Source organism: Manacus candei, unplaced genomic scaffold, assembly GCF_025592945.1.
Source record: "Manacus candei isolate 608988 ecotype Guabito, Panama unplaced genomic scaffold, ASM2559294v1 h1tg000081l, whole genome shotgun sequence".
In the NCBI taxonomy this organism is placed as follows: Eukaryota; Metazoa; Chordata; class Aves; order Passeriformes; family Pipridae; genus Manacus; species Manacus candei.
Window position 1 is genome coordinate 629,715 of NW_026138129.1, and position 26,499 is coordinate 656,213.

Here is a 26,499-nt window from a genome sequence, read left to right on the forward strand (position 1 = left end):
TTTATATGCAGTGAATATTGTTAAAGTCTTCTCTCTTTTACTCTTTTAATATCTGAAATGACATCAGCAAGAAAAATTTTCATTCAGAGCCATCATCTAGGTCCCAGTTCTACAAAATGAGTATCTGAAAGCTAGGCATTTTGTTAGACTGGGAGAAGACTGAGAATTAAGTAGTTTTGGTAAAACTTGAACTATGAAATTTGCCTATATTTGGGGATGGAAACAAAATGAGAAAGTTTTTCAAAGTGTTGACAAAACACAGGACATTTCTCGCTGTGTGGCCTGTTAACTAATGGATGTTGCAACAGGCTGGACAAATCACTGAATAAATACATATTTTTCAAACCTTATAGTCTTCTATTTACAACCTTATAAAAACTCTAAACAAATATGCTCAGCAATAGCTGGAACTAGAACAAATATTGGTCAATGAGAAGCAGAATATAATTTGTGTTTTCAATAAGAACATAATTAAAATTGAAACTAAACTGTTGCACATGGAATAGGATAAAAACTAGAACTAATTAATTACTGTGTAACTAAATAAACACTGGTACTGCAGTGTGAGCCTAAAGGCCTATTCAAATGGATTCCTTTTTCGTATCAAGGCCATGCTTGGTTACAACTAGAAAACCAAAATTTATGCAAGTTTAACTTTCCTGTGGATATATGGAAGATACAGGAACCCAAGGTGAATTTAGCAGGCTTTCAAGTGTGATCTCATCAGGGATATGGCCTCTAACTGGAACTATGAGAATCAGTACTACTTATATTCAAGTGGTATAATTGCTGGTAATTGAAATAAACTATAAAAGTGATGAGACAGAAATACATACGAAAAGGAAACACCTCATGTTTCAGTCACTGTAGAGTTATTAAATGACTCTGTGCTATAGAAGTCTTTGAATACCTCAGAGTGCCTTTAGCATTTATCTGTGTTTCCCTCAGTATTTGAGGCTACTCATTATATAATCACATGGCTAGTCCAAATCTGCCACCCCACCCACCCTCTTAGTTTAAATGGGGTGCATTTTCAAACCATGAACATGGCAAAATATTTGGTAACCTACATTTATATTGTCTCCAAAGGCCACAGTGGTGGAATTAGATTCTTCTTACAAAATGCTGCTGTTAACCATACTGTGACCACCTAACCAGGCGCTGAGAATTCTCAGGGTTTGCCTCTCTCTCACTGTTTCAAGCCAGGTTGAATGTTGCCCAGCAGCTCACAGTCTCATCAAGGGGAAAAGGTGTCATCTCTCACTTTGCTGAGAAAAGGCAAGAGGCTAAACTGAAGCTATATGGAGACAGTACCATCAAAGGGTATGGCCTCAAAATTACTGTTTTGAGAAAGCAATGGTATGAATAAGGCATGAAGAGAATTCCACAAAGGGACAAAGAAAGAAAAGAAGATTGACACAATGTGCACTCAGGAGGTTTCTTGTAAACTTTACGCAGTGGTGAAGTCACCACTGTGTGTTATTTGTTTCCCAACATAGCTCACTACGTTGCAAAATAAAAATCACCAGCATAGTTTGATAGCATACTGACCTTTAATCTATAAAGAAGATTAAATTCAAAGTTTAACAGTATCAAAGAATAACAAATACTTTTTAAAACAAAAATACAAGATAACACACAGGTGCATCTTGGTTTCTCCTGCTGCCAAAGCTTAGAGTACATAATTTCTGGGGTACGATTCCACTTCTTACAGTGTTTCCTGTCACTTCAGTATATGTCGGAATTGAAATGAAACATTTTTATTAGCAAAAAAAAAAAAGCTTCACCAGGTACAAGTTCAAGCCAGGGTGCTAGTCAGATGTGAGATCCCATACATTGTTTAAACAAACCAGAATGAAATCGCTGCTTGTTGCAACATTCCTGCCTTCCCTTGTCAGCTATTAGATGCCAGCAGACCTTCTACCACTGCATTGATCAATTCAGCTACTTGTAACTCACAATTGTTCAAAAGGAGTGCTTTTTTTCACTTGGGTACCCTACCCTAAATTTATATCTGCCAGTTCTTATTCCCCTCAGACACAAATACAAAAAAAAAAAAGAGCATCAGGGGGAAAAAATGACAGAGAAGGTATGAGAACTTGTGAAAACTTCTTTCAGACAGCAAGGAAAAAGTCTCAGGCAGGGGTGATGTGAGTAGCCCCTCCTGAGGGTAACTGCTGTTCAGCTTTACCTCTAGTGGACTCTGAGGCAAGCTAAAGAGTTGATAGGGCGTAGGGTGAAAAAAGGTTGAACCATCTGCTTGACATTCCCCATCTCTATAGCAAGATTTAAATTCTGACCCATATAAACTCTGCTGCTGCTTTGCACTGACCACAGAAACATGCTTTTAGGCCCATGCTGAACCAGACAGGAGTGACATTACAATCCAATTCACTTTACTCCTTTTTGATTTGCTGTACTAATAACCCAAGTGAAAGCAAACAGGAGAAAAATCCTACTAAAATTTATAATAAAAGGAATTTTAAAAATGGATAAAAGGATACATTTTTCTATAAACATCCCAAGTAGAATAACTGTTTTTTTAATCCATTAGTGGTAGTATTCTCATTGCATGATCTTTGGAAAGCCTAATAATTACAATAAAAACAAAACAAAATGAAATATTGCCACTGATGAAAAAACTGCAAAACTAAGTAAACAGCAATTTACATAATTCTCTCAGTCCTACAAACCTGAAATTTTCAACACTGCTTGGAAAAAATTGAGAATACAGTAGACTTTTCAGCATAACTCTACTTAAATGACATTTTTAAGAAAAACGAGGCATACTATCAAAATCAAAATACATAGAATCAGGTTTCTATGCTACTTTTTACCAAAAAGTTATTTTCTAAAAAATGATTTAAATGCAAACTTTTACATCTCCAACATGTTTTACATATTTCAGACAACAAAAGAATACACATACATTGTATGTGATAATTTTTCAAAACTAGTCATTACATTTTCACAGATTAAAAAAAAAGTCTGCTTAAATATTTCATTTCTACAAAGTGAATTTACATTTTTAAGTACAAAGTGCAAATACTACAGTTGTTTTTATTGCCTTTTGGTGAGGAAATCTCCCACATGTCAAAGAGATCTGCCTTGGATCGGTAAGGTGTTCACCCTTGCTTCTTAGAAACCTGTTGAAAGAAGTTGGAAAAATTTGTGTCATTAATGATATTTTTCATTAATACAGTATAACTATCTACCTCTATTTCTCAACAGTGTCCACATGACGCTATCAGAAGGCGAGTTCTGCACAAATATATATGGGGAATAAAAAAGAATCCCTTCCCTTCATGGCATCTATGAGCAAGGGTATGAGCAACATCTTTACTATTTCTTACCTATGGTCCCTTTAAATCTATTACTGTTGAACACACAGTTTTAGCAACTGCCTGGGCAAGTCCCTGGTGCAATATACCTTTCTATGGCATGTGATGTATAAGGAATGGGCTGCTGGCCAAAGTCTCCTGAACAACCTATAGTTTCCTTGTAAACTTTTTGCTAGGCTGCAAAACACCCTCTGTGTCTCACTGACAGCATGTGTGCATGTATGTGTATGTTTGTTGCACAGGGCGGAGCTGAGCAAGGGAAACATACCTGGCCACTACCTTAGTTCTGTCAGACCCCTCACGTTGTTCTTTTGGAACAACCCCAGCTGATATTCAGTTAGTATATTAGTATATGTTTCTCTATCTGCTTTCTTTCAGTAAGCTTCTATGTGCCGGTACGCACACAGATGTGCATATAGCGAAAAAATATATTCAGGAATACACCTCTAAGCACACATAAGCATATATATAACTAAACTGCTGCAATAAACTAGTAGAAAATGAGTTTTTGAGTGTGTGTCTCCTGAGTGGTGCAAATCTTATCATGCCCTCAGGTGGGTGGTTTCCTTTGAGCGGCTCCCATGTTCTTCAATAACTTCTTTTCAAGTGAGAACTTCTGTGATGAAAACTAGCTTCTGCATTTGCAGTCATGTATTGTTCAAGTATGAAACTGCCAACAGATGGTTTGCTTAGCCAGCCTTAATTTAAGGCTATCATTTGTCAGCAACAGCTCTTAAAACAATTAATGCTGAGTCAGCAAAATTATTGGTCAAAATTAAAAACCATAGCTGTTCTAAGGATACTTTTATTACAGATTCTGCAACTCGGGATCAGATTACAAGAAAGGGGAGAGGGCTTGTCATGCTTCAAGTGAAATGCACGTGTGCCAGTAATATAATTAAAATAACCCCTTTGCATGTTTTTGAGTTCCGACAGGATAATAGTTTTCAGGCTGCCTTGTTTAAAGGCATAAGTAATTTGTGGGGAAAGCTGGAAAAATTAAGACCACAAATATTTGTTTAAACAAACAGAAACTTATCACATCCTTGTAGCTGTGAGAATATTTTATAGTCCATCAAAGTTTTGTAGGAGGTCTCTGGTAAAACCCACAACCAGTGTTGAGCTTGCCTTAGGAAGTGTGAACCTAACATCAAACAAATGAGAGATGAAAAATGGAACAAACTGATGAGCAACGATGAGAGGAAGATTTCTCTTGGCTTGTGGGGAGGTTCACCTTGAGTTTAATTTCTAACAAACTAATCTAGCTTTACAATAGATGGGACAACATTTACCACAACTATGGTTTTGGGATATTTTTAACCAAGTTCCTATTTTTATGGGTGCAGGATTACCTGAGCTGTTCTTATAATATATTTACATGAGGTGTTTTTTAAACCAGTTCATAATTTACTGATGCTTTCGTGGGAATTAATAATTCAATTCCTCTAATTAATACAATGGTGAGGTAAGAACAGTGTGAAGATGACTCTTTTACTAGACCATTCAAATAACTTACAAGTCATTCTTCAGAACCATGCAAAAGTACTAGGAAGGTATGCCTATGTAGCCCAGAAAATTGAATCTTTAGAATTAATGATTCTAAAAATAGACACATACAAATGAGAAACCCATTTTTAATCTATTTTCCTGAACTTTCACTTCAGTCCCTCCTTTTCAAAATGTACCCGTCCTTCATTTAAAAACTCCACTTTTGTGACTTTTGCAGCTCTGAAAGCCTTGACTAGCCAAACCTCCACGGATGACATACACTGGTGTTATTTCAAAAAACACAATCAAGTATTTGCAGAAAATTGATACACACCCAAATCACAGATTATGTTGTCAGGGCATCTGACATTTTATTTGCTCCAATCATTCTGCAGATCAAGCCAATTTTAGTTTAAATGTACACTAGCAGACTGATAAAAATCCTAGTTCTTCAGCATTCTTTTGCTCAGGTAGCAAAGGTATTTGAAAGTGACAGCTCTTTTCTCTGCCCTAAGATTTTAAAAGGTGTTTAAAGCCACCATTTAGTAATTTGGTGGGGGTTGTGAAATGTACAGACTTTCACAGGGCATGCGAAATCCACGGCTTTGCTCACAAATAGTAATTTCAGTGAATGTAAGTTTGTGTCTACAGTGTGACACAAAGAAAAATTGACAAAATTCAGTTAAAGCAAAAGATAAATGGAGATAAAGCAGTGCACTTTTAAAAGTGTATTGGAATGCTGTCATTCAGGAATGCAGAAGACTCATGAGGGCTCAGTTACAGTCATCAAATTATCCTATATTATCATATAACCTATATGTCAACTTACACTTTCGTAGGAGCTTTCAAATGCAAGCCTAATCCACTGTGCACATTATGTACATTTACTTGCACCTGGAATTGACTGATTCAGCTTTCCCCAGATAGAACTTAAGCCAAAATTTGTTAATTGGGATGCTGGTCTACATTTTTCTGGCAAGTCTGCAGAATAGCAGATTAATGTAGTTTGAAGCTGAAATGCTAACTGCTAAAACCCCAAGAAAGTCAGCTGATCTAGGCAGAAATGGAGATCTTTCTCTCCCCAGTACTCACCTGCCTGCTGGATGAAGTGCTCTCAGTGTTGGTTTTAGGGGCCGCTAAAGGAGGGAAAATAAAATATTGTAAGTGTGGTTTGCAAGTTGTATGCAACATCCCCAAGAACTTAAGATCTCATTATGAAAAGGTATTTTTTAAGAGTAGCTTTCAATAAATGAAATAAAATATTTCAGATCTTTCATTGAAATGTCCACCTTTTTCTTTCCTCATACAGGTGTTGCTTCTTTCATGGAGTTATATGAAAGTTAAATGACAACATCTCTTGCCAGGTAATATGTGACATTTGCTTAGGATATTGCATCTAGTCATTGCTGAGCATTTCAAACTTGTTAAATCTTTAGTAGTAAATACAGTCTATTATCCCTGGTGAGAAAGAAGCGTTGACAAGCAGACTGTCTGGAAAGCATTCATTTTGCTTAAAGATAGTGTAAAGAAACAGTTCTATAAGCCAAAGACATTGTTCATATTTAAACTGTAAAACTACAAGATTATCACTGGGTTTTTTTAAGTTTCTTAGTGTTAAAGCCCAAGACAGTACCCAAAATGGGGGAAAAAAATCCAATAAGCTTCATGAATCTGTTGGCCCATTCGACTTCACAAGCAAATTTGAGAGGCTAGGGAGGAGCTCGCACTTTTGGTTTTCCATGTCAGTTTGTGAGTCAATCAAGCTGTAATGGGACAAGGGGCAACAAAACTGGACCTTGAGAAATACTGCAGCAACTAGTACTCCACTCAGAAAGCATGCTTTGCAACTGTATGGTTTTTATATTGCTTCAAATGGTTCTCATACCGGACACCTGGGATTCAAACAAAATGGTACAGAACCACCTCCTTGTCTGAGCTCTCACACCTCAGAAAACGAGGGTCTCATCTTTTCCTAGAAATGTAACTGTAGCTGCAGTGAAGTGCCAGTTGATTTCTCTTTGTGCGAGTGAAAGGATTATCAGAAAGGAAATTTTAATTATCAAGTAAGGAGAAACAAAACAGAATAATGATATTCCAACAACAGTAATTTTTATTGTCTTGTCCTTAAAACTATGTATTTCCAGTAAAGCAACACAATGATTTTTAGAACTTTTTTCCAACTGAATGCCATTAGTTTTTCAATGTCAAAGTTCCGAGATATTTTTTTCATTCCAAAGTTGAATGTTCTCATTATTGAATGGATTTTTTTGGAGAAGATCCGTTAAAAAACTCCTGTTATAGTGAACACAATTTTTACTTGAGCCAAATCTCTGTGTAATCTTTATATGATTTCATGCATCTTACAACTTTCCTTTCCAAAACAAGCAGTTTATCCTAATCTTTGAGGGTTTTTTCGCTGGAATGTGCACCAAAAAGATTAGGGTTTGCCTTCAGTCTTGCTATGGCTTTCCTTTACCTTCTGGGCAGTGATTTTGGACCCAAATTTTATTTAAAATTAGCCCAAGGAGTGCCTGTTGCAGCAGGACAGAAGCATTTTACTTTCCACATTTTTAGCATAAAGATAACAACAGTCATTTTTTTTAACCTCCATCATCTAAGTGAAAATTGCAAGGTATTATGATTAGGTCCACAAAAAAAAAAAAGGCATCAGAAAAAAAATTCTGGATTTGATTGATGCTTGTTTTGAGTGATCTGTTTCTGTGAGTCATGGACAATTTATTAGTAAAATGTAGAGCTCTTCTGTCTTTCTGCAGTATTCCCTTTCTGGACTTGAGTAAAACCAATGACACCTTTGTTTTACTGTCCTCCCTTCATTTTAAGGTACCAGACAAACCAATTTGCCTACATTAATTGTTCTACAACTTCTTAAAGTATAGGGATCTACTGCTGTTGTTTACAATTTTTTTTTTTAGATTCTTCTTCATTTTCAGGTATTGCATGATTGAACTCTGCAGGGCCTATTATACTCTGTAGTTAGTTGTTCCCCTTTCTACCACTTTGGCAGCAAGGTAAGGTGGCTATGTATCAGCAGTTGTTCCACCTGTTTGGCAGATGACTGCATTCCTTGCTTTATCTCTAAACCACATTTGAGAAATGAGAAGTCATTAGAAAGTTCAACGACATGCTTCCTTCCAGGAATCCAAAAAGCACAGGTGTGATACTTCCATTCATTCAGAACATAGTACTGTAATAACATTAAACTGGCTTTTTGATGACTGTTAATGTTATCATATCCTCTGAGGTTTCCTACTGTAATACATTTAATGGTCAGAATCAACAGGAAGTTTTTGATTCTGCTGGAGCAAAGTGATGTTTTGCCTACACAGAAGCAACTTTCCTGCCATCTGCCTTTAGCAACAGCTGCATTAGCTACAGACAGGTGTATTTTTTTATTTTGTACGATTCTGGCACTTATAAATATCAGGCTTCATCAGCTTTGAAGTATTTAGTGAAAAAGACAGATAGAAAAGTTTCTTACTATGGCGTTTCTTTGTTTCTGTTTTACCTTCTTCTTTTGTTACTCCCAAGCAGCCCATTAATTCTTGAACTGACAGGGACTTATCGTTGTTCACATCACAGTATTCCACAAACTTCTTCACACACTTTTTGGGCTTTGATTTCTTTCTCAGGAATCTCTTAAAGGGCTTGATTTCTTTCTTGCCAATATCCCCACTGGAATTTTTATCTAGCTGTTTGAAATACCAGTGGACCACTCTCTCTTCCAGAGTATGATTTGGATCAGGCTCTGAAACCCTGAAACAAGAAAAAAAGAGAGTTTAGTCTTAATTCTAAGATACATAAACCTCAGTTTGTGCCTTTATTTCAGAATAGTTACATCACCATCATATGTATTGTTACACAAACTTCCCTGTTTTTGGACACTAACTTCTTGTAGTAAATCCCTCTTTTTTCTCTTTGGCCAACTGTACCCTAAATTTTACACTAAGGGCTGGAATATTAGTTAACTCTCTGAAACCCTGTTGAGATCAGCACCACATTGGCAAACAGTGCTTTCCTCTTTAATTTCCTGAAAAAGAGAAAAATGAAGAGAGAAATAAAAAAAGAAAAAGACAGTTGCATAGACAGCAGATGCATTAAATGTGTAATCAACTGAAGTAGATCAACAATCAGCATTGCCAAATACCTAAGTTCCAATTACAACCCATGATGGATACTCTTAGAGATGAAACACCTGAAGGTATTGAATTACAGGATAAGTTATAACAATAAATGCCATCTCCTCTTCAGATGATAAACACCTGACCTGCAGATGCCCAAATTTTGACAGTACTTATGCATTTTTAATGCTACCTGTGACTGCTGATAGCATTGACTTGTTTTGCAAACAACTAGGCAAAATACAAATCAGGAAAGTAAAACACATTCCTCAAATAAAGCCTAAGAGAAGAAAAAAACCTGACAGACAGTTGCACCAGCAGGTACAGATAAACCCTAATCTGTGCTGTTGAGAATTCATCTATCAAGTGCATCTCTGTTTAGTGGATATAGTCTACAGTGATAACTTTGAAGTAAAGTCTCCTAGTTCTTGGAAATTTACCCTTTGTGAAGGCTTCTCAAGCCCATCAACAATTCATTCACCATTGCCAGAATCCTTTTAAAGACACATAAAAAGGATCTGAAACCCACCGGCTAGAAGACAAGGATGGATCAGAGACTGCGTGCACCATATCTGTGGACAATGCATCCAAAACACTAGTCAGGAACTCATTCTTCTTGGCCCCAGGACAACCTAGAAAACCAGATTTTTTTTCTTTTCTTGTTAACTGTTTTTACAAGATTCATATTCCAAGAATATTTCAAACTTAGAGATAGATGTAACTCCATGTACACAAATTTCCATTGTGGACAAGTTCATGATTCAAATACACATATCTAAATTCAGGTATATATCTGTAACAGAGCAGGAATAAACAACCAACCATTTGAACTCAAGCAAGTGGGAGTCTGTTTTGCATACCTGGAGTTCCTTTCTTTAAATTTTGGCCATTATTTTTCCTTTTATTGAGATATCTTTAACATGGGTGTCATATTTTGAAAATAAAAGCTTTGAAACAACAGAGGTTTGTACCTAACACAGACTGTTTGAAAGATGGTCTAGAAACTGTTTGAAACATGGTCTAGAAGCTCACAGCACAAGACTTCTTTCAGCTTTCTACTTTTGCTCCTCTGAATTTGCACTGGCTTTCTCAACACGCATTCTTTCAGTGCATTGTTTTTCCTCTCTGCAAAATGACAGTTAACTCCTTGCCTCATTCCCTTTTCTATTTGACGAGGGTTAACTGCCACTACATGGCATTAGCCCAATCAGCTGTGCTACTTTGGTTAATACCGAGGGATCCTATGGTGACGCTCGATCATCCTCATGACTACATTCCCAATGCTACAAAGTTTTTCTCTGAAAGAAACTGACAGCACGTTTCAGATACCTAATACATCAGATAAATATATACTGAAAGATCCCCTCTTCGAGCAGCACAGCTGGAGCACATAAATTCCTCTGACAAGTGCATGAATGTTGACACATGGAGGTTTGCTTATACAATACACCTGTTTCCTCTTCCCCAGAGCCCTGAGCTAAACACCAGGTCTTCCCCAGCCCTCTATTAGCTGACTTAAACTCTAGGATGATCCATGATCAGTGACACAGAGATTAGAAACTTGAAACTGGAGTCCATGGCAGGACTTTAAGAGACAATTCTATGCTGGCAGCCACTTACCCACAGTTCTGTTTTAAAGTGAACAAGGGAAATACTTTGAAGCATTGTGGATAAAGATTAGTCAGCCAGTAGGGATTTGTTATTTTATTACACTTCTCAGAAACCTCTGGAGCAGGCAGCAGGACTATATGAGCCTGAAAAGCCTCCTTGGCCAGAAAATTATTTTTTAATATATCCCATGTTAATCCAAGGAAATAAACCTGTTTTATATTAGCCCTTAGTTGTGTTGCAGTAAGAATAGCTCAGCTGTTATGTACAGCAGGAGCACCCACTACATATTATTGTCTAGCACATTCATGTAGTTATGAGTTCCCTGTCTCTTATGTGTTTGCTTTTCACATCAGAGACATTTTATTCCAATAACTGTAAAAGGTGTATGGAATTTACTGAGGCAAGTTTCACTGCACTAAAAGTACACACACAAAACTAGTTGTCCTTCTCTATGTTCCTCTTCCCTTTATCTTTAACCAGTGTGGGGTTTTTTTCCCGTCACAACTGGAAAAAAAGAGAAAAAAGAAAGGAAAAAAACAAAACAAAACAAAAATCCAACAGCTATGACTATGAGTTCAAGTTCAGTGAGGCAAGCACTTGATCTTTGTAAGGAAGAAAAATGAGAAGGGTGGTAAGACATTAATAGGTAAGGACAAAAGACTATAGCAACAGGTTGCTGGTAGCATTCAGTGCATAATTTAAAAGCATATTCTCTACTGCAAAGAGCTTGCTGTTAAATAAGGTTCAGGCACTACAACCGTGTAAATAAATTGTGCATTATGATTTAAATGAGGTCGCATAGCTTTGCAAGCCACAAAAGCACATTTGTCCAGAGACAAGCAGGCAGATGCCAAGAAGTTCCAAAGCAGAAGGCACATTCAGTTGTGTTAGCTTGAATGAAACAAGAAACTAAGTCTCTGAGCAACCTACTGAGCTCAGTGCTACATCTTGCTACCAAGGATAGCACTGTGGACCAGAGCTAGTTCTCTTCAAAAGACAGGCAAAAAGAAGTCTGTCGGAGGCTCTCCCATATAGACCTATCTTGAATGATATGTTTTATCCATTTCATATTGGAGCTGTGTTACCATCATCAGTCAGAAGCCTGAATTCTGCCACAAACATTAGTTGTGAATTAATACAGGATTCATGGAAAATGCAGGAAATAAGACCTCAGCATGTAACAATGCAGCACAACATCGAGAAAAGGAAATTTGACTTTTTTCTTTCTCTATCTTTTTTTTTTGATACATAATAATATTAATATCCTATTTGATTTAGGAGCTCCATCTGAATTTTTCATGTTATTTATGACTGTATTTCTGACACATCTGGAAGAAAGAAGAACCTATGCTTTAGGTAGTTTCTACTGCTCTCCAGGGAGCTGCTGAGTGTACATATGGTACAGATGTAGAGATCAAAATCCTGACTTAGCTTTCTCTTTATGAGATACAGCTAGGTAGGGGAAAGTATCAACTTCTAAATTCACAAGAAATCACGGGGAGAAAATACCACAGTTTAAAGCCTGTCTCTGACAATTTTCCCTAAGAATAAGAAAGGTTTCTAAACGTGTATTGCATAAAGTTGCAATAGCAGCTAACAGTAATAGAAATCTTGTCGTAGAAAAGAAAAATTGCTGTTAAAATAAACACAATCAGGTGCTGTGAAACATTCTAAATTATAACTGTACTACTTAACGTAAAATGACACCCCACAAAATCCTCACCAGTTAAATACAGAGAAAATATTCAGTTTCTCCCAATTACAATTTTTGCTGATGTGTGGGCAATCACACAGCAATTTACCTCACAGTGAAATCTCTGTTCTTTACAGGTGTTATTAATTCAGACTAATTCTCTGGAGGCTTCACACTGAGCTTTAATTTTCAACAAATCTGTGGATGAACTGGTAAGACTGGAGGGGCTTTAGCTTGATTGTAATGAATAATTCACTCTTGCTGGGCTAAATACAGAAAATGAAAGACAAGTCTCTTATGGGAGCCTTATGCTTCTCTCTATGGTTTATACACTTCAGTTTCTTCTGCGGCTGCCTGTCCTATGTGGATTTGACAGCTTACATAAATAGTAATTTGTTGTTAAAGAATGGAAGTTGAAATCACATGGAGTTAACCTGCAGGTTTAGAGATGTAGAGCTGAGTGTTTGCTCTAAGGATAGTTTTACCCAGAGTAAACCTTAGACCAACAAACACATACAACACATGACAGGAACACACAAACATCTCATTTAAACTATAATATAAAGGAAATCAAAGAATCATTGTTATGCATTATATATCTCAAATGTACACATCTCACTATACATATGACTACTTTTAGTACTAAGAATGGACTTTTAAAGTTAAATCTGTGGGGAGGCTTTCCATAAACCTTTTAAAATATGCACCCAAGTGCCTTGGAGCTCCCTGCTTTGTCCATAACAATCTATTACTGTCAGTCTTGGAAGATTATCTTTTACAGCACATCTGAAGCCATGGCTAGAAGAGCATTTAGTTCATTTCTGTAAAAATGGGAATACAATAGATAAGATTAAGCACTTTAAAAGGGATTTTGCATCAATCTTCCTGCAAGAGAGGAAATTGTCTTCAATCAGTTACTCAAGTTACTAAAGACACAACAACTTCCAATTAGCAAATCTAAAGCTTCTTTTTTATTCCCCATTTGTTAATATGAACATGAGGCTTAGCAGTGATCTTAAATACAATGACCACTGAAATACCTCTGAAAAATGTAAATAAGCTTTTGGTTTGCTAAAAAACTGAATGATCAGAACTATTTATATTCATGCTTCTTTTGTACCTTTGACTTCACTGAAAAATAGTGGTATACAGAAAAAAAAGAATTTAACGAAGTGTTTCAGTGCTACTGGTTATCCTGGGAGAATAGACAATACATGGAAAATATTTTTTCTTGAACTTTTATTCTATACGCACATATAGGTACAGTTCATGAGTTTATTCCTGTTGATCCATATGAACCACAAGTTTGTGTTTGTCTAGACATGTTGAGAGGTCTCTTCATTTTTTGGAGGACTTCCTGAGCTTCTCCTGACTCCCTTTCCAGGAAAAAAAACCAAAAAACTCAACAGATGAGCCTGGGAAGTGAAATTTGTAACTCTGATGATGACTAAAAATCATGGTTTCAACAGTCAGTGCTTTTATAGTTTTATTTAATGATTAGCCTCTAGAGGTCTTTTCCAGTCTTAACAATTCTATGATTCTATGGTTCTATGGCTCATTGCAATTTTCCCCTCACTACAGCTCCTGGTAACCTCTCACAGACAAAACCTCTTAGTCTCCATTCTAAAAGGGTTGAGGGCATTATCATTTCTCTGTGTTTTCATTCCTCAGATATTACCTATTTTTAAAAAAATTATTTTATTTTTTCTCTTAAATATTCTTACTATTTGAAATAAATAAGCTCAGAGCCAAATTCTCTTTTATATGTCCTTACCCCAGTTCCAGAAATAATGAAATGGAATAGAACAGATATTAGCTGTAGAGGAGCTACAGATCCATTGCCTTGTAGCCCCTGACTTCTATGTCTTACAGGGAAGAAGTACTATTTCTTGAGAAGGGCAGGAAGCAGATTTCAGTTCCTAACATATATTTAACTTTATTTTTGTTAACATTTTAAAATTATCTTTCTGTTCCAATGTCAGGACACGTGTACACACACACACACACACTAAAGAGTTAACAAAAGTGTGCTCTCCCTAGGCCCTACCCTTCAATCCAAGGCATTTATATCATACCAAAGTGCATTGAGTGGGATTTGTTGAACTTGAGCCTGCTGAAATGAGATGTCTCACCCATAATAGTTATTTAAGCTCAGTATAAAGGAAACCATTCAGAAGGCATTCATCCCAACTACCTGAGATCTTTTTTCTAGGAGCAGAATAGGATCTCCCTTTAAATGTTTCTCTTCTTCCCCATTAACAAAGGAAGCCCAGATAGCTAATTTATATTCCCAATTGGTGTAAAACCACTTGTGATTAATTCTATATGTGTATGTTCTATAAATACATTTAGCCTTAAACTACTCTTTTATTCTTTGGGTAAATGTGGAGGAAAGAAGGGATAATATTCATAGCAGAAACACATGACCCTACAAACAGTTTTTGCTGGCAACTGAGTGACAAAGTTAGATTAGGGCATTTGTTCATAGGAAAAGCAATCCATTACCTTTATTTCTGTTCCAGTAATATTATTGCTAAACAAGAAAAGGAAAATCAGAACATCAAAGTATAAGATATGCAGTGTGAAATGGCTAACTTCTGATTACCACTTCTTAGTTTTGTTTTCCCTCAATGAGAGTTTGAAAGGCTTTTGAGAAGTGAAAGTCTTGCGACTAACAGCTCAGAGATGTCACTGTGAGAACAGGCAGGGATGAACCAGCTAGAACACTGTAATCCTTTCAGGGGTCATTTAAAAATCAAAAATGAACTTGAGAAAGTCTTTGGACCTTACTTGACATTCTTAAACATTCTCTTGTAGACCTTTACCATTCTAGTTTTGAGTGGGAACAGAAAAAAGGTCTAAAAACTGAGATGATAAGGTCTTGTCTCTGCTGTCCAATGGACACAAGGCAGTTGATGTTTTTATTAGTCAGTCAGTACCTACATAATATTTAATCCACTTTTGGAAGCCAGAGACATTTCAGTATGTTGAGAAGGATCTGAAATTCTGAGCATTTAGGTTCAGTCTGTGCCAATGCAAACTTCTAACCTTCAGAGGCTTGTCGCCTTATGGTTTACCATGACCTACAATACAGTCATGTGGGTCCAGCTCCAGTGAAAGAAACACAATATATTTGACTGAAGTGTTGGCCCAGTGACAGAAGTCAATCATCCGTCTGATTAGGACAGAGAGAGAAGAGTTTCAAAATTAGAAAGGGGCCCAAAAATGTCTAGAAGAGAAAAGCAACTGGGTCTGATTTTCAAAAGGTTATACATCTGCTTTACATATCATATTTCATGACTGCCTGACCCTGAGATATACAGCTGGTACTTCTGACTGCAGTAACACTTTCAACAATAGCTTATTAAACTGAAATATTTTTAAATCCAGTTTTATACTGTATTACAAGCATCTGAATCTCCACATTATCACTCTGAGAGTCTTAACAATTAGCAAGCAGTATTGCTTAGGGAGTAAAAATGCATTTATTTTTAGTAGACATTTATTACTTCCCATTTACTTTTATTTTCATCATGTTGTTATGTTTCCTCTCAGGAGATGGGTATGAAAAAAAAAAGGTATTTAATTACCTCCATTTAAATAACCATTAAAAAGGAAAAGCTATTAAAAAAATGTATGTTGTTGCAATTATGGAAATGACCTCAGAAATAAGGTGCATAATTCTGGTCTCCTGATGGAAAAATTGAACTGTGGGGACTTGCTTTAGTGGGGATGTTTTTTACATTATTTAATTAATCTAAGCAGCCTGGTCCTTGGAAATGTTCATGAAAAACAGCCTCTTCTACAAACTGATGTTGATTTTAACCTTTCTGGATATCTCTTACTGAGCCTTTTACCAATGGAAGTATCAGCTGAAAATCCCAAAAGCATCCACTTCATCTAAAGCCACAAAAAAAGTCTCTATTTAGACATGAAGAACCAATGGTCATTAAATCAAAAAGATGAAGGAAATTCAGAGCTGTTGGGCCAACAGCACATATTTATGTGAGGGCAATTTTCGAAGAGTTCCTGTGCATGGTGTTACCTTCATGCTAGTCCACAGTCATAACACAGGACGGGTGGAAATCTATGGCCAGCACTCCTTAAAGATACCTTTTAGTACCTCAAAGAGCATTATATACATGATGGATTTTTTCAAATACATCTTTGAAACACTGCATATTTGTTGATTTTTTTTGTTTAAATATAGTTGGTACAGAGCAACCTCAAACTGTGGCACACAAATGGAGCATTCTACAGATGCAGTGACTTGGTGTCTCTTGATCTTGGGAATAAAAGCAGTGGCAGAATCACCAACTGCAAATCTAAGTCACTGCTACCAGGGCCCAAAGCATGTTGTTGGATGGTAAAGGATGAGATGGAAAAAAAAGATGGGGGGGAAGGAAGGAGGAGAAAGGAAGTATAAGATTTAGCTACACCAGAAGCAGTCAGGTGAAGTATCAGAATCTTTACCCATGCTTTTGTTTTGCTTATACAGATACCTATAAGTTGTGAACTTGAATTAGGAGACACATTTTCATCAGTTTTATCTGATTTTTTTTTCTTCCTCCCTTTCATAACTGGCAAGTGAATGTTTTGGAAACTGGATTTCCAACTCAGAGGGAAGTTAGAATTAATGCCAGGCAGGCATGTCTATTTCTTGGAACATAAACTGTATACTGAATTTTAACTCAGAATGGATTTTTACAACAGTGATTAAAAGTTTATAAAATGTAAATGTTGGAAGTAACTGAAGTGAAACAAGAATCAGAAAGAACCACTAAAACATTACTTGAACACTATGGAATGAACCAGTCCTTGGAAACCTGGCATCACAGAAATCTCCCTTTCTCTTTATGCAGTATTTAATCTGGGATCTGCAGTCGTTTTGCCTTCCAGGACACTTTCCACTATACATGATAGATTTCCTCTGCAAATGGCATTTCAAATCTCACTGACTCATCCTCTGCTAATTAAAAAAGCTGTAAAATGACTAATATAAAAACATCAATACAGCCTTACAATTGCTCAGTATGAAAGTCTTACAAGGTATGACATATGTAAGAATTAAATGTCCTTAGTTCCTGCTGAAGGAGGTGAGCATACTATGACAGACTGATAAGGCACAGGCCTTAATAATTCGATACTATTCATTTAAATTAAAGATGAAGGTCCATTCCTAATTCACCATTACCCAGCTCACTTTCCCAGAGTCGATAGAGATCTCTGTAGCTACAGCAGGTTCTCAAACCAACTTTCTTTGCAAATAGACCTCTATTTGGAACAGATGCCCCAAGCCAAATATAGTACTGTGTATCTCATTAAACCACAATAAACTAATGTTCAAGTAATTATGAGTTTGACTTAATCCCATAAAAAACAGGGCAATTGAGAGTTAATCATGTCACCCTTAATTTGCAATTTACAGTAAGCACTGAAGAAATGAACACATCTCTCTTGGTAGCAAAGATCCTGCAATGACAGAAGAACAATGGAGCAAATTAAAGATGGAGATTAATGTAATTATGGTTCTACAGTGTCTGCCAGGAAGGATGCAATGCAGCTGACTTCCTGTAATGCAGTTTACAGTGTGCGGTTTCATTACAAAGTACCTTGGGTTGTTTTACAGTAGGGAGATCCAATTCCATGATAGCACTCCATTAAGGATTATGAGGGCAGTTTCCTCACTGGATCACTACACTGTATGCTAGTTTCATTGTGTTCAGTGTGCTGTTTCCCTTGCGTGCTGCACATCCAGCATTTGGTCAGGGACCCAATAAGAACATCCTGGAGCCATGCAGAGGCCTGGATTTCCTTGTATTTGTGCAGACATCATGTCAACTTCAGCAGACATCATGAAGTTAAATGCTAACCAGATTCTGCAGAGTCAGTCACTTGGTATTAATAGGTGACATCAGAAAGGGCTGAGAGGCTATTGAAATATGAAAACCATCTCAAGCTTACTGACCATGGGACTTGAGAGGAAATAAAGAGACAGAGAAATACCCTATCATACTTCTCCAGAAGTCTGGCATGGTATGCAAAAGAACAATGACCCCATTTTATACACAGGCTAACATGACATGACATGCTACAAGACTGAGCACGTGTACGCAATTATGGGAGTGTGTGCATGAGCACAATTTCTGGAGCAGGCCATGGAATCTCATTTGTCGATAACACAGCAACACAAACACGAGGGAAGTTCTTATACATCTTACTCTGTGCTGCTGAGTGAATGGAGAGAGATGGGAAGAAGATATCACATTATATCTTTGTGCCCTGGGTATTGCAGGGGATAGGGAAAAATGCAATCTGAGTGTACAACAGCAGCATCCCAAATGCTCATATCCAGCAAAACTGAGTCCATCTTGGGCACGTATAATAACCTGATTTCCAGGCACGCGTTTTGCAACAGTGCTTGCTTGTTGGTGAATGGAACTGAAATAATGACTCTGATTATAATTCATACACCCCACATTTCCACTCTACTGTGAATAATTCTTTGGTATAAATATGCACATTTTAATGATTTAGTAAACAGTGGTCATTTTCCATTACAAGTGAATGAATGTAAAAGATTCTTATTCTGAAGTAGAAGTCCACGCTTCATACCTGGAGATACTCAACACTGCAAATTCCAACAGACACAGACTTTCAATCCATGAGCTTCACATGACTGAAGTAAACAAGCCCTCTGCAAATGGCTATAAAAGGGTTCACATGCTAGATTGTCAAAAATCAATAGGTGGTCTACTGCCAGCTAAAATCAGGAGGCGAAAGAGAAGGTAATGAGCAAAGAAATCCACTTAAACCTTTAAAAATGCCTGGGATTAGATTAAGAAATTCAACATATGTGTGTGGATTACAAAGACAAGATAAACAGCTAAAACCCATTTGTTTCTGTCAACTGATATAAGCACATTCGCAGAGGATTTTGCAGCAAGGTTCAACTATGCAAAGTTGAACTATGCAAAGACTAAAGCCTAAGCCGGTACAATTTCTTTGTAGAAAGCAGAAGGACATGAATATATGGTAAAGGAAATGAAAGGAGAAGAAAAGTATGGAAATAAGAGAGAAGCAGGTAGAAAATCAAGGGAGAGAAGAGAGGCATGGAAATCAGTGGAGAAAAAAGCTGCTTGAAGTTTCAAGCAAACTCACAGGGACAGCCTGTGCTCTGACACAGACACCTCTGACAGCACTGACAGAATATTAATCTTCCTCCCCCATTTTCCTCCAAACAAAGCTGTGGTTCACTGAGATAGCTCTGGCATTCACATGAACTGGCTTCTGGTGGTTTTGTTTTCTCTGTTTCTGCCAAAGTCATGTGGATAACATGGCTGAATCTCTTCATCTTTAGCTACATTTGCAGGGACAAAGGGGTTTTATATCTTCCTATTGCTTCTGGCACTCTCAGTATGTGACCACGAAGTAGCTCTCCCTAGGACTGGCCAGGAAACAACAATTCTGTCATGTGGAAATAGTCAGGATTGGGTAGTTTAGATTTTACTCTGGTGCAAAATGAGTTTTATAATGCTTTTTCTTTGTTTGTTTTTGTTTGTTTGTTTGCTGTTGTTGGGTTTGTTGTTTGGGGTTTTCTTTAAGAACATAACACCCATCCCATCTTGGCCAAATAGCTTGGTGATGAGGGCACACAGCTGAGATGGAGGAGACTGAGGTTCAACTCCCTGATCCAAACCAGACAGAGCAGGGAGTTGAAACCTGGCTTGCTGTTATCCCTGTGGAATATCCTAATCTCTCACACTAGAGAATTTAGGTTCAATTCCCTGCTCTGTCTGGTTTAGATCAAGGATTTGAACCTAGGTTCTTTCCTCTTCAGCTGAGTACTCTAATCAGCAAACTATTGTGTGTCCACAGAAGGGTTCCTTTTGTTGTAAGTAAGCTCTTAAGAACAAAGAGAGTGTCAGAAACCACTTCTGTTTCTACATTAAAACATTTTTCTTCAGAAGAATAACAATAGCATCAGATTGGACAGCATGTTCTTTAGGGCAGAGCTTAATCCCACATGTCATATAGAAACGCAAAAAACATCTTCCAAAAAGCCTGGCAAGTGTGTCAACAGAGTGCTCTCACTAGATCAAATGAATTCATGGGTTTAAAGAAAAACATGGGCTTCGGTGCTTTGCTGGATAAAGGCCACTGCACTTTGCACACCGAAGAGTGGAATTCTCACTAAAAAGGTATTTTGCCTTGCATGTTTTGGACTCGAGGCTTTCTGCCTTATGAAACAACAGTTATGGGAACTGATGTTTAAGCAGCACTTTATCATTCTGCCATACTATAAGTCACTGTTTAAATTTTTTTTCAGCAGTGCATATACACAAGAGAAGCCTGTTGTTTGATACAGAAACTCATTAAGTCTGTTGGATTTTATTTTCTAACTTTAAATCCATTCTATTGAAAACTGAATCTTTAGCTTCTCTGTTATTCAATATAAGTGTTTCACTTAGGAGACATAAAACGTGTAGACAATGCAACTTCCAGTGGAATAATGTTGAATTCAGAGCACAGTGAAAAAAATAGGGCAGCTGGAGGGAATCAAACGTTCAGACATCATGGTAAAGTTAAAAAAAAATAAAAAGATCATTTATAGGGGAAACAAAAAGCATAGGGTACTTCAGTGGTTCTGTCTCAATCTGACAGCTACATTTCCATTCACAAGCTTCATTTCTGTCACTTTTTTATTTTAATGAGAAAGGTTTAATTCACTTGTCTAAATTTTTAATAGGAAGGAAACTCAGACTTCTCACACAGTACCTTCAGAAACATCCCAAACTTTATGCTTAATGACTCAACTCAGTAAAGCATCTAGGTTTGTCTGTAATATCAAGTGTATTTTGGGTTGTTCTGATGAAGTAGAATCAATATGATCTATGAATTTCATGAATATTTAAAGATACAAATATCTATCAAGGAAAGAGGAGAGGATGGGAGTTCCAAATTCAAGTTTTACAATCCTTTTTTAGTGATCCTTAGTTAATTCGTTTTCTGGTTTTTTTGCATGAAAAGAATCACTTTTCATCTCTCAAATATTTGAGAGATTCTATTAATGTCACTGATGTGTTTGGAAATGGTTACCAAGAAACACTAAAAAAGAATATAAATGCCTGCCTATCAAAACACATTTTAAGAATAAATTGCTCTTCTTTTATGACAAGCATTTTTCTGTTGACTCTAGTGAAAATATAATGAGCAAAGAACGCCTTCACTTTATCTGTCCTGTCTTACAGCCTTCTGCTTTATCTGTAAACAGAGATAAATCACTAAAAAGGAAACTGGGGCTTGGGAAATTAGTCTTTTGCTGTTGAAGAAAGAAGTACAAATTTTGGTTTGGTTACAAGCAAATTAATCCAATTAATTCCTACCGGTCTCCAAATTAAAAATGTTACTAAAGGAAAGCGCTGAAGCTAAACACCTGAGAGAAAAAAAATCTGTGAGGAGAAACTTAACTTCAGCCTGTGCACAATCCTTACTTTAATATAAAATGCATTTGTAAAGAAATACTTTAAAAAAAAAAGTCTTCCTCAAAGTTAGGACTGAAAACAGACCAACCTACAAGTTCCATCTAAGATACAAGGCATACAAGGCACCCTTCTCTTACTTCACAGTTGAACAACTTCTGAAATTCAAAGTAGAAGAAGGAAAAACTTCAGCAGCAAGACATGCACTATACCCCACAATCAACTCACTTTCTGTGTATCAGCTATATCATTGCAGTTAGAGTAAGATCCAGTGGGTCAAATCCGTTTTTTTTTTCACATTCCCTCCGGACTACCAGGTTTGATTTGAAATGAGGTTTAATAGACTCATTCAGGTAACTGTTTTATGATATGAAATGCATGCCTCTCATATTAAACCAGAGTTTTCTGACTTGATTCCCAGGGCAACTTTTCTTGGCCAGATTTTAAAGAATTAGAGCAGTGTATATCTGTTCACATTCCTCCTTCCCTCTCTGCCTTCCACATGAAGTGACTATCAAGTGAAGCCTGTCTGCAAGATGCCCTACAGCCAGATATGAACGAGAGCTAGCAACAACAAAGCATTCACCCAAATGCTTAGCTAGGCCTCCAAGCTTAAGGCTCAAGCAGCTAAGGAATTTGACAAAACAAGGTTTCACTGTAGAATAAACCATACAGTTTTCACTCTCCCAGAAGAATCTTGCCTTCCCAAATAACCCTTGTTTCACCAAGCCACCTGCCTATGTCAGGGAAATCAATGACCTTCAAAAGTAAAAACAACTCATGATGAACAGCAAGCCCTGTTTTTCTAAACATCAAGGTACACTGTAGCAGTGTACCTTATTTTTTTGCCAAGCCATCCAGAGAACTGTAAATTAAAGGCTGATTCCTGGACCTTACATGTCCAGCCACTGCAGTACACATTAATCTCTTTCCTCAATTTGGTTGCCAAGTTTGTAATAAGGTTGTGTGACACATGCCTGGAACTACGAGCCAACCACATGTGCCAACACAAAAAGTGGGCTGGTCCAACAGAACCATGCACCCTGTTAATGCAGGAGTCAAAATACCCGTCTTAAGAAATCAACTTTTTATAGGAACTTCAATTAAGTTATGTGTTTGGTAATCCCTTATGGATTAAACTTTTCCTATTGACAATCACACCTAATTGTGTGTACACCTATGTAGCAAACAAAATGCTACATATAATCCTGGACAGCTCATAGAATTAATGAAATGGGCTTGTAAACATGTGAGACGTAGATGTTGTGGCTCTGTTTGTCTTCATCTTTTTTAATCAAGAAGCAGGAACAAACACACAGCAGACAAAGGATGAAATCGTCATTTGTGTCAAAGAAAGTGGACAGTCAAAACAGAACACATGATTTCAAATAACTCATAACATACTGGCATTTTAGTGTTTGGAAAAAAAAAAACTTGCAATAGGAAAGCATTAAAGTTTCATGGAAAAATTAGTAAAACTTCAAGGAATTTAGAGGACAAAGTATTTTTGTATAAAAGAGACTAGCTTCCTCTGATTCAGTAGGAACCAGACTAAGTTCAGGCAGAGAAATATATTTCTTTTTAAAATCTGACATTAGGATTGTATATATAGTATTAATTGATTTTATTCATTACTTTGGTTCAAATTGATATGACAGTGTCAATGACACCTAGAGCATGAACTCCCTGTAGGTGCTGTTTATGCAGTTTAGATGACTTCCAACTTCTACAGCCATTAATAATGCTTCAGCATAATTAATGTTCTAATTATGCTGAAGTATGCTTTACACAAACCTGATAGGAAAACTTGGATCCAGCTAGACTATTAAGGAGGAAAGGAGAGATTTACCAAAAGTTCCTAATTAACTAAGTGTTCTGGCTTACCAGGGGGAAAAAAACCTCACATGGTATACAGAAAGAAGTCCTTTGATATACATACAGCATAAGATGCATCAATTACATTTTTTCAGAAGCAATCTTCCCGTTTTTCTAAGACAAAAGATGCTGAGACACAGTTGTAATGGCTGTAAAGTTAAATTTTCTCTCCCACTTAAGTACACTCCAATTTGTTAATAGGTCTGCATGAGAAATCTGAAAGGTAAGTACACAGAGCAAAGAGGTGAAAAATACGGCCTTTTCTAGTGCTGTACATGGTAATCTGCCACTCAGTGGCTTTAAGATGCATGGAAATCATTGATAAATGGAGAGTGTGGATATGCTCAAGGAGTCACATCGTATGTGCAGTGAACCCAGCATGGTCTGAAGCTGTTGAGCTCATCAACACAGCCTAGAGTAACTCTACTCTCCCAGAGGAATGTGTCACACAACAAACTCTAGGCAAATAATGGAGGCAGATACATGTGCCAACACGAAAAGTGGGCTGGTCAGAGCAGTTCATTCCACTTCTGTTGGGGAAATAGTTCAAAACCCCTGCTAGGTCTCACAGACAGGAAAATATAAAAAGATCTTATTCATCACATCTCGGCCCCAGCCCAGACTCATGCCTGAGCAAGCCAGCTTCTGCCATGTGTGGAAGGAGTTGATAGTCTCAACTTACCCCAGCACAGTGGTGCACACAGAGAGTGTCATCCCAAACTCCTGCAACCCCACCAGAATCTGGGGTCTGAGCTGTCTCACTCCGGAGCAGGAGAGCAGAGTCAAAGGAACAAATCTCCACTCAAGGGAGTTTTGAGAGCAGAGAATGTGACATCTTCCCTCCAGGTCCCCAGGATAAGTTAGTATCCCCAGGATAAGTATTCGCTATAGATTGAAATACTGACACTACATGAAACCTTCTAAAAATACCTGCTACCGAATCTCACTTATTTCTTCCCTTCTGTAAAATAAAAAGCAATAAAAATACTAATGAAAATATCAGAGTTCTCTGTATTGAGTTCTTTGTAGGGATTGGTAGGCATCCTGTCCTAGTTATCAGTGTCCTTTGTACCAATTCAAGCCTGGTTACAGAGAGATTATTTTCAATTCAAAGCAATGAATTAGAAGCAGAATTTGAAATACAGTTTTATAGATGAAGTAAAATAAAAATCTTTAGAGCAAGTAACTGTCATGCATACAATTATAAAGCTACTTTCAAGCAGTTATCTATATAGTCATCTGGATGATATCAACTATTGGAAGCATTGACATAATATGTATTTACTTTTTTTTCCCTTTATACAATGACACAATGAATTTTAAATTTCTCATAGAAAAATCACTGTTTTCTTAAATTTGTATAGTACAGTCAACTTGAGTGAGGCTCAGGAAAATTGTGATTTCTTTCTCTAAGTTACATCACAGAAATTCATTACAAACACAGATAGGATACAGATTGCAGAATGAGTTCAGTTCAATTCAATACCTGAGAAAACTATTGAGAATATATATGGAATATTTTCATAAGTAGAACCTGTTTATGATCCTTGCATAAGAGGGTAAGTTGAGAGGCATAAGAGGATCTCCGTGTGTATATGTACATGTTAGTACAAACACAGATTCAAATTTAGGGCTATGTTAGCTATCATATAAACAATTTTAATCTACAGGAATCAGACACACATTATTCCTGTGTGAAAATTGTGAGTTGTGGGTGAAATTACAAGCGCACATTTCCCCCAAGCAAGCACCAGTAGAAACTATTCTACAACATACCATCAAAAACCTTGTACAAGAACACATTATTTGGGGAATAAAGAATCCAAAACTCTCTGGTATAAATATTTTAGAGAGTTTGTAAACTTTTTATTAGGAATATTTTTGTATCCTTCCAGCTCTTTCTTTGATACTGTGAATTCAGCTATACAGATTTCAGCAGGAGATAAAAATTCTAACTAATAAAACCCTTCTCTAATTAACTTCAAATTGACTTTCTACATTTAAGGCCTAAAAGACCAGTTACCATATATATTGAAAAACATAGTGTATAAACATGTGTTACATATCCTAATGGAAAATCAGAAATCTTTTATTTTCAGTAGTTCAGAGATCCTGTTTCGTGACCATTTAAATACCACTTCTCTGAACTGAAATTACAGGATGGAAATCTCCAGCATATATGAAGGAGTCACTTTTTTGAGTCACTGGTGATCATATCTAGATGCACATATATACAAGTAATTACATAACTGATGGAACTTTTTATGATGCCTTCCTGCTTGAAATGGTGAAAATAAGAGAGACACAGCAATAGTAGTAAGTGAGACTGTAGAAACAAATGCCAAATGCAATTTATGTGTTAAATTCAAAATGCTGTATATTCTTTTCACCACTGGATGTATAGTAGACAACATACAGCTAACTACATAGTTGAACATGCCAGTCAACGGCTGTTCCTAGACTCTGTTTTTCTCTTCAGTGAGCTAGGCAGATTATCAAACTCCGGGTTTATTTTCTGCAAACAAATCTGTCCAGCTCTAGTAAACATTTTCCATTAGAACTCTGGACGGCTACAAAGCCTAGAAACTCTGCTTATCAGTACTTTTCCCCATTATAAAGTTCACAGCACAGAAGGCTCTGTAGTGATCAAGAAATTATCAAAAAAGCTGATGAATATTCACTCTGTTCCTTAAATGAACTTGATTCAATAACCTTTTCTTTGTATTTAACTGTGCTCCAAAGCTAGTTTCAAGTTGGATCACTACCAGCAAATCTGGATTATGTACTCAAATAACCCAAAATTCAGACTTGTAAGGATGGATTCTGTAACTCTCCAGTTAGGGAACAGGAGTAATACCCTGGGACTGAAA

General features: G+C 36.8%; 1 protein-coding gene across 3 annotated transcripts in view; it reads right to left on the reverse strand.

Moving 5' to 3' along the window:
• Nucleotides 1-1,534: 1,534 nt before the first annotated feature.
• Nucleotides 1,535-26,499, reverse strand: part of SMOC2 (SPARC related modular calcium binding 2) — a 136,612-nt gene continuing 111,647 nt past the window's right edge. For 2 of the 3 annotated variants that reach the window (XM_051811164.1, XM_051811166.1), the window contains 4 exons: nt 9,498-9,600; nt 8,329-8,603; nt 5,922-5,965; nt 1,535-3,146 (listed from right to left, as the gene is read on the reverse strand). In XM_051811164.1, coding sequence (XP_051667124.1) covers nt 3,126-3,146; nt 5,922-5,965; nt 8,329-8,603; nt 9,498-9,600 — 443 coding nt within the window. In that variant the 3' untranslated portion in view covers nt 1,535-3,125. The remainder of the gene's footprint in view (nt 3,147-5,921; nt 5,966-8,328; nt 8,604-9,497; nt 9,601-26,499) is intronic. The other variant, XM_051811165.1, reaches the window with a different exon arrangement.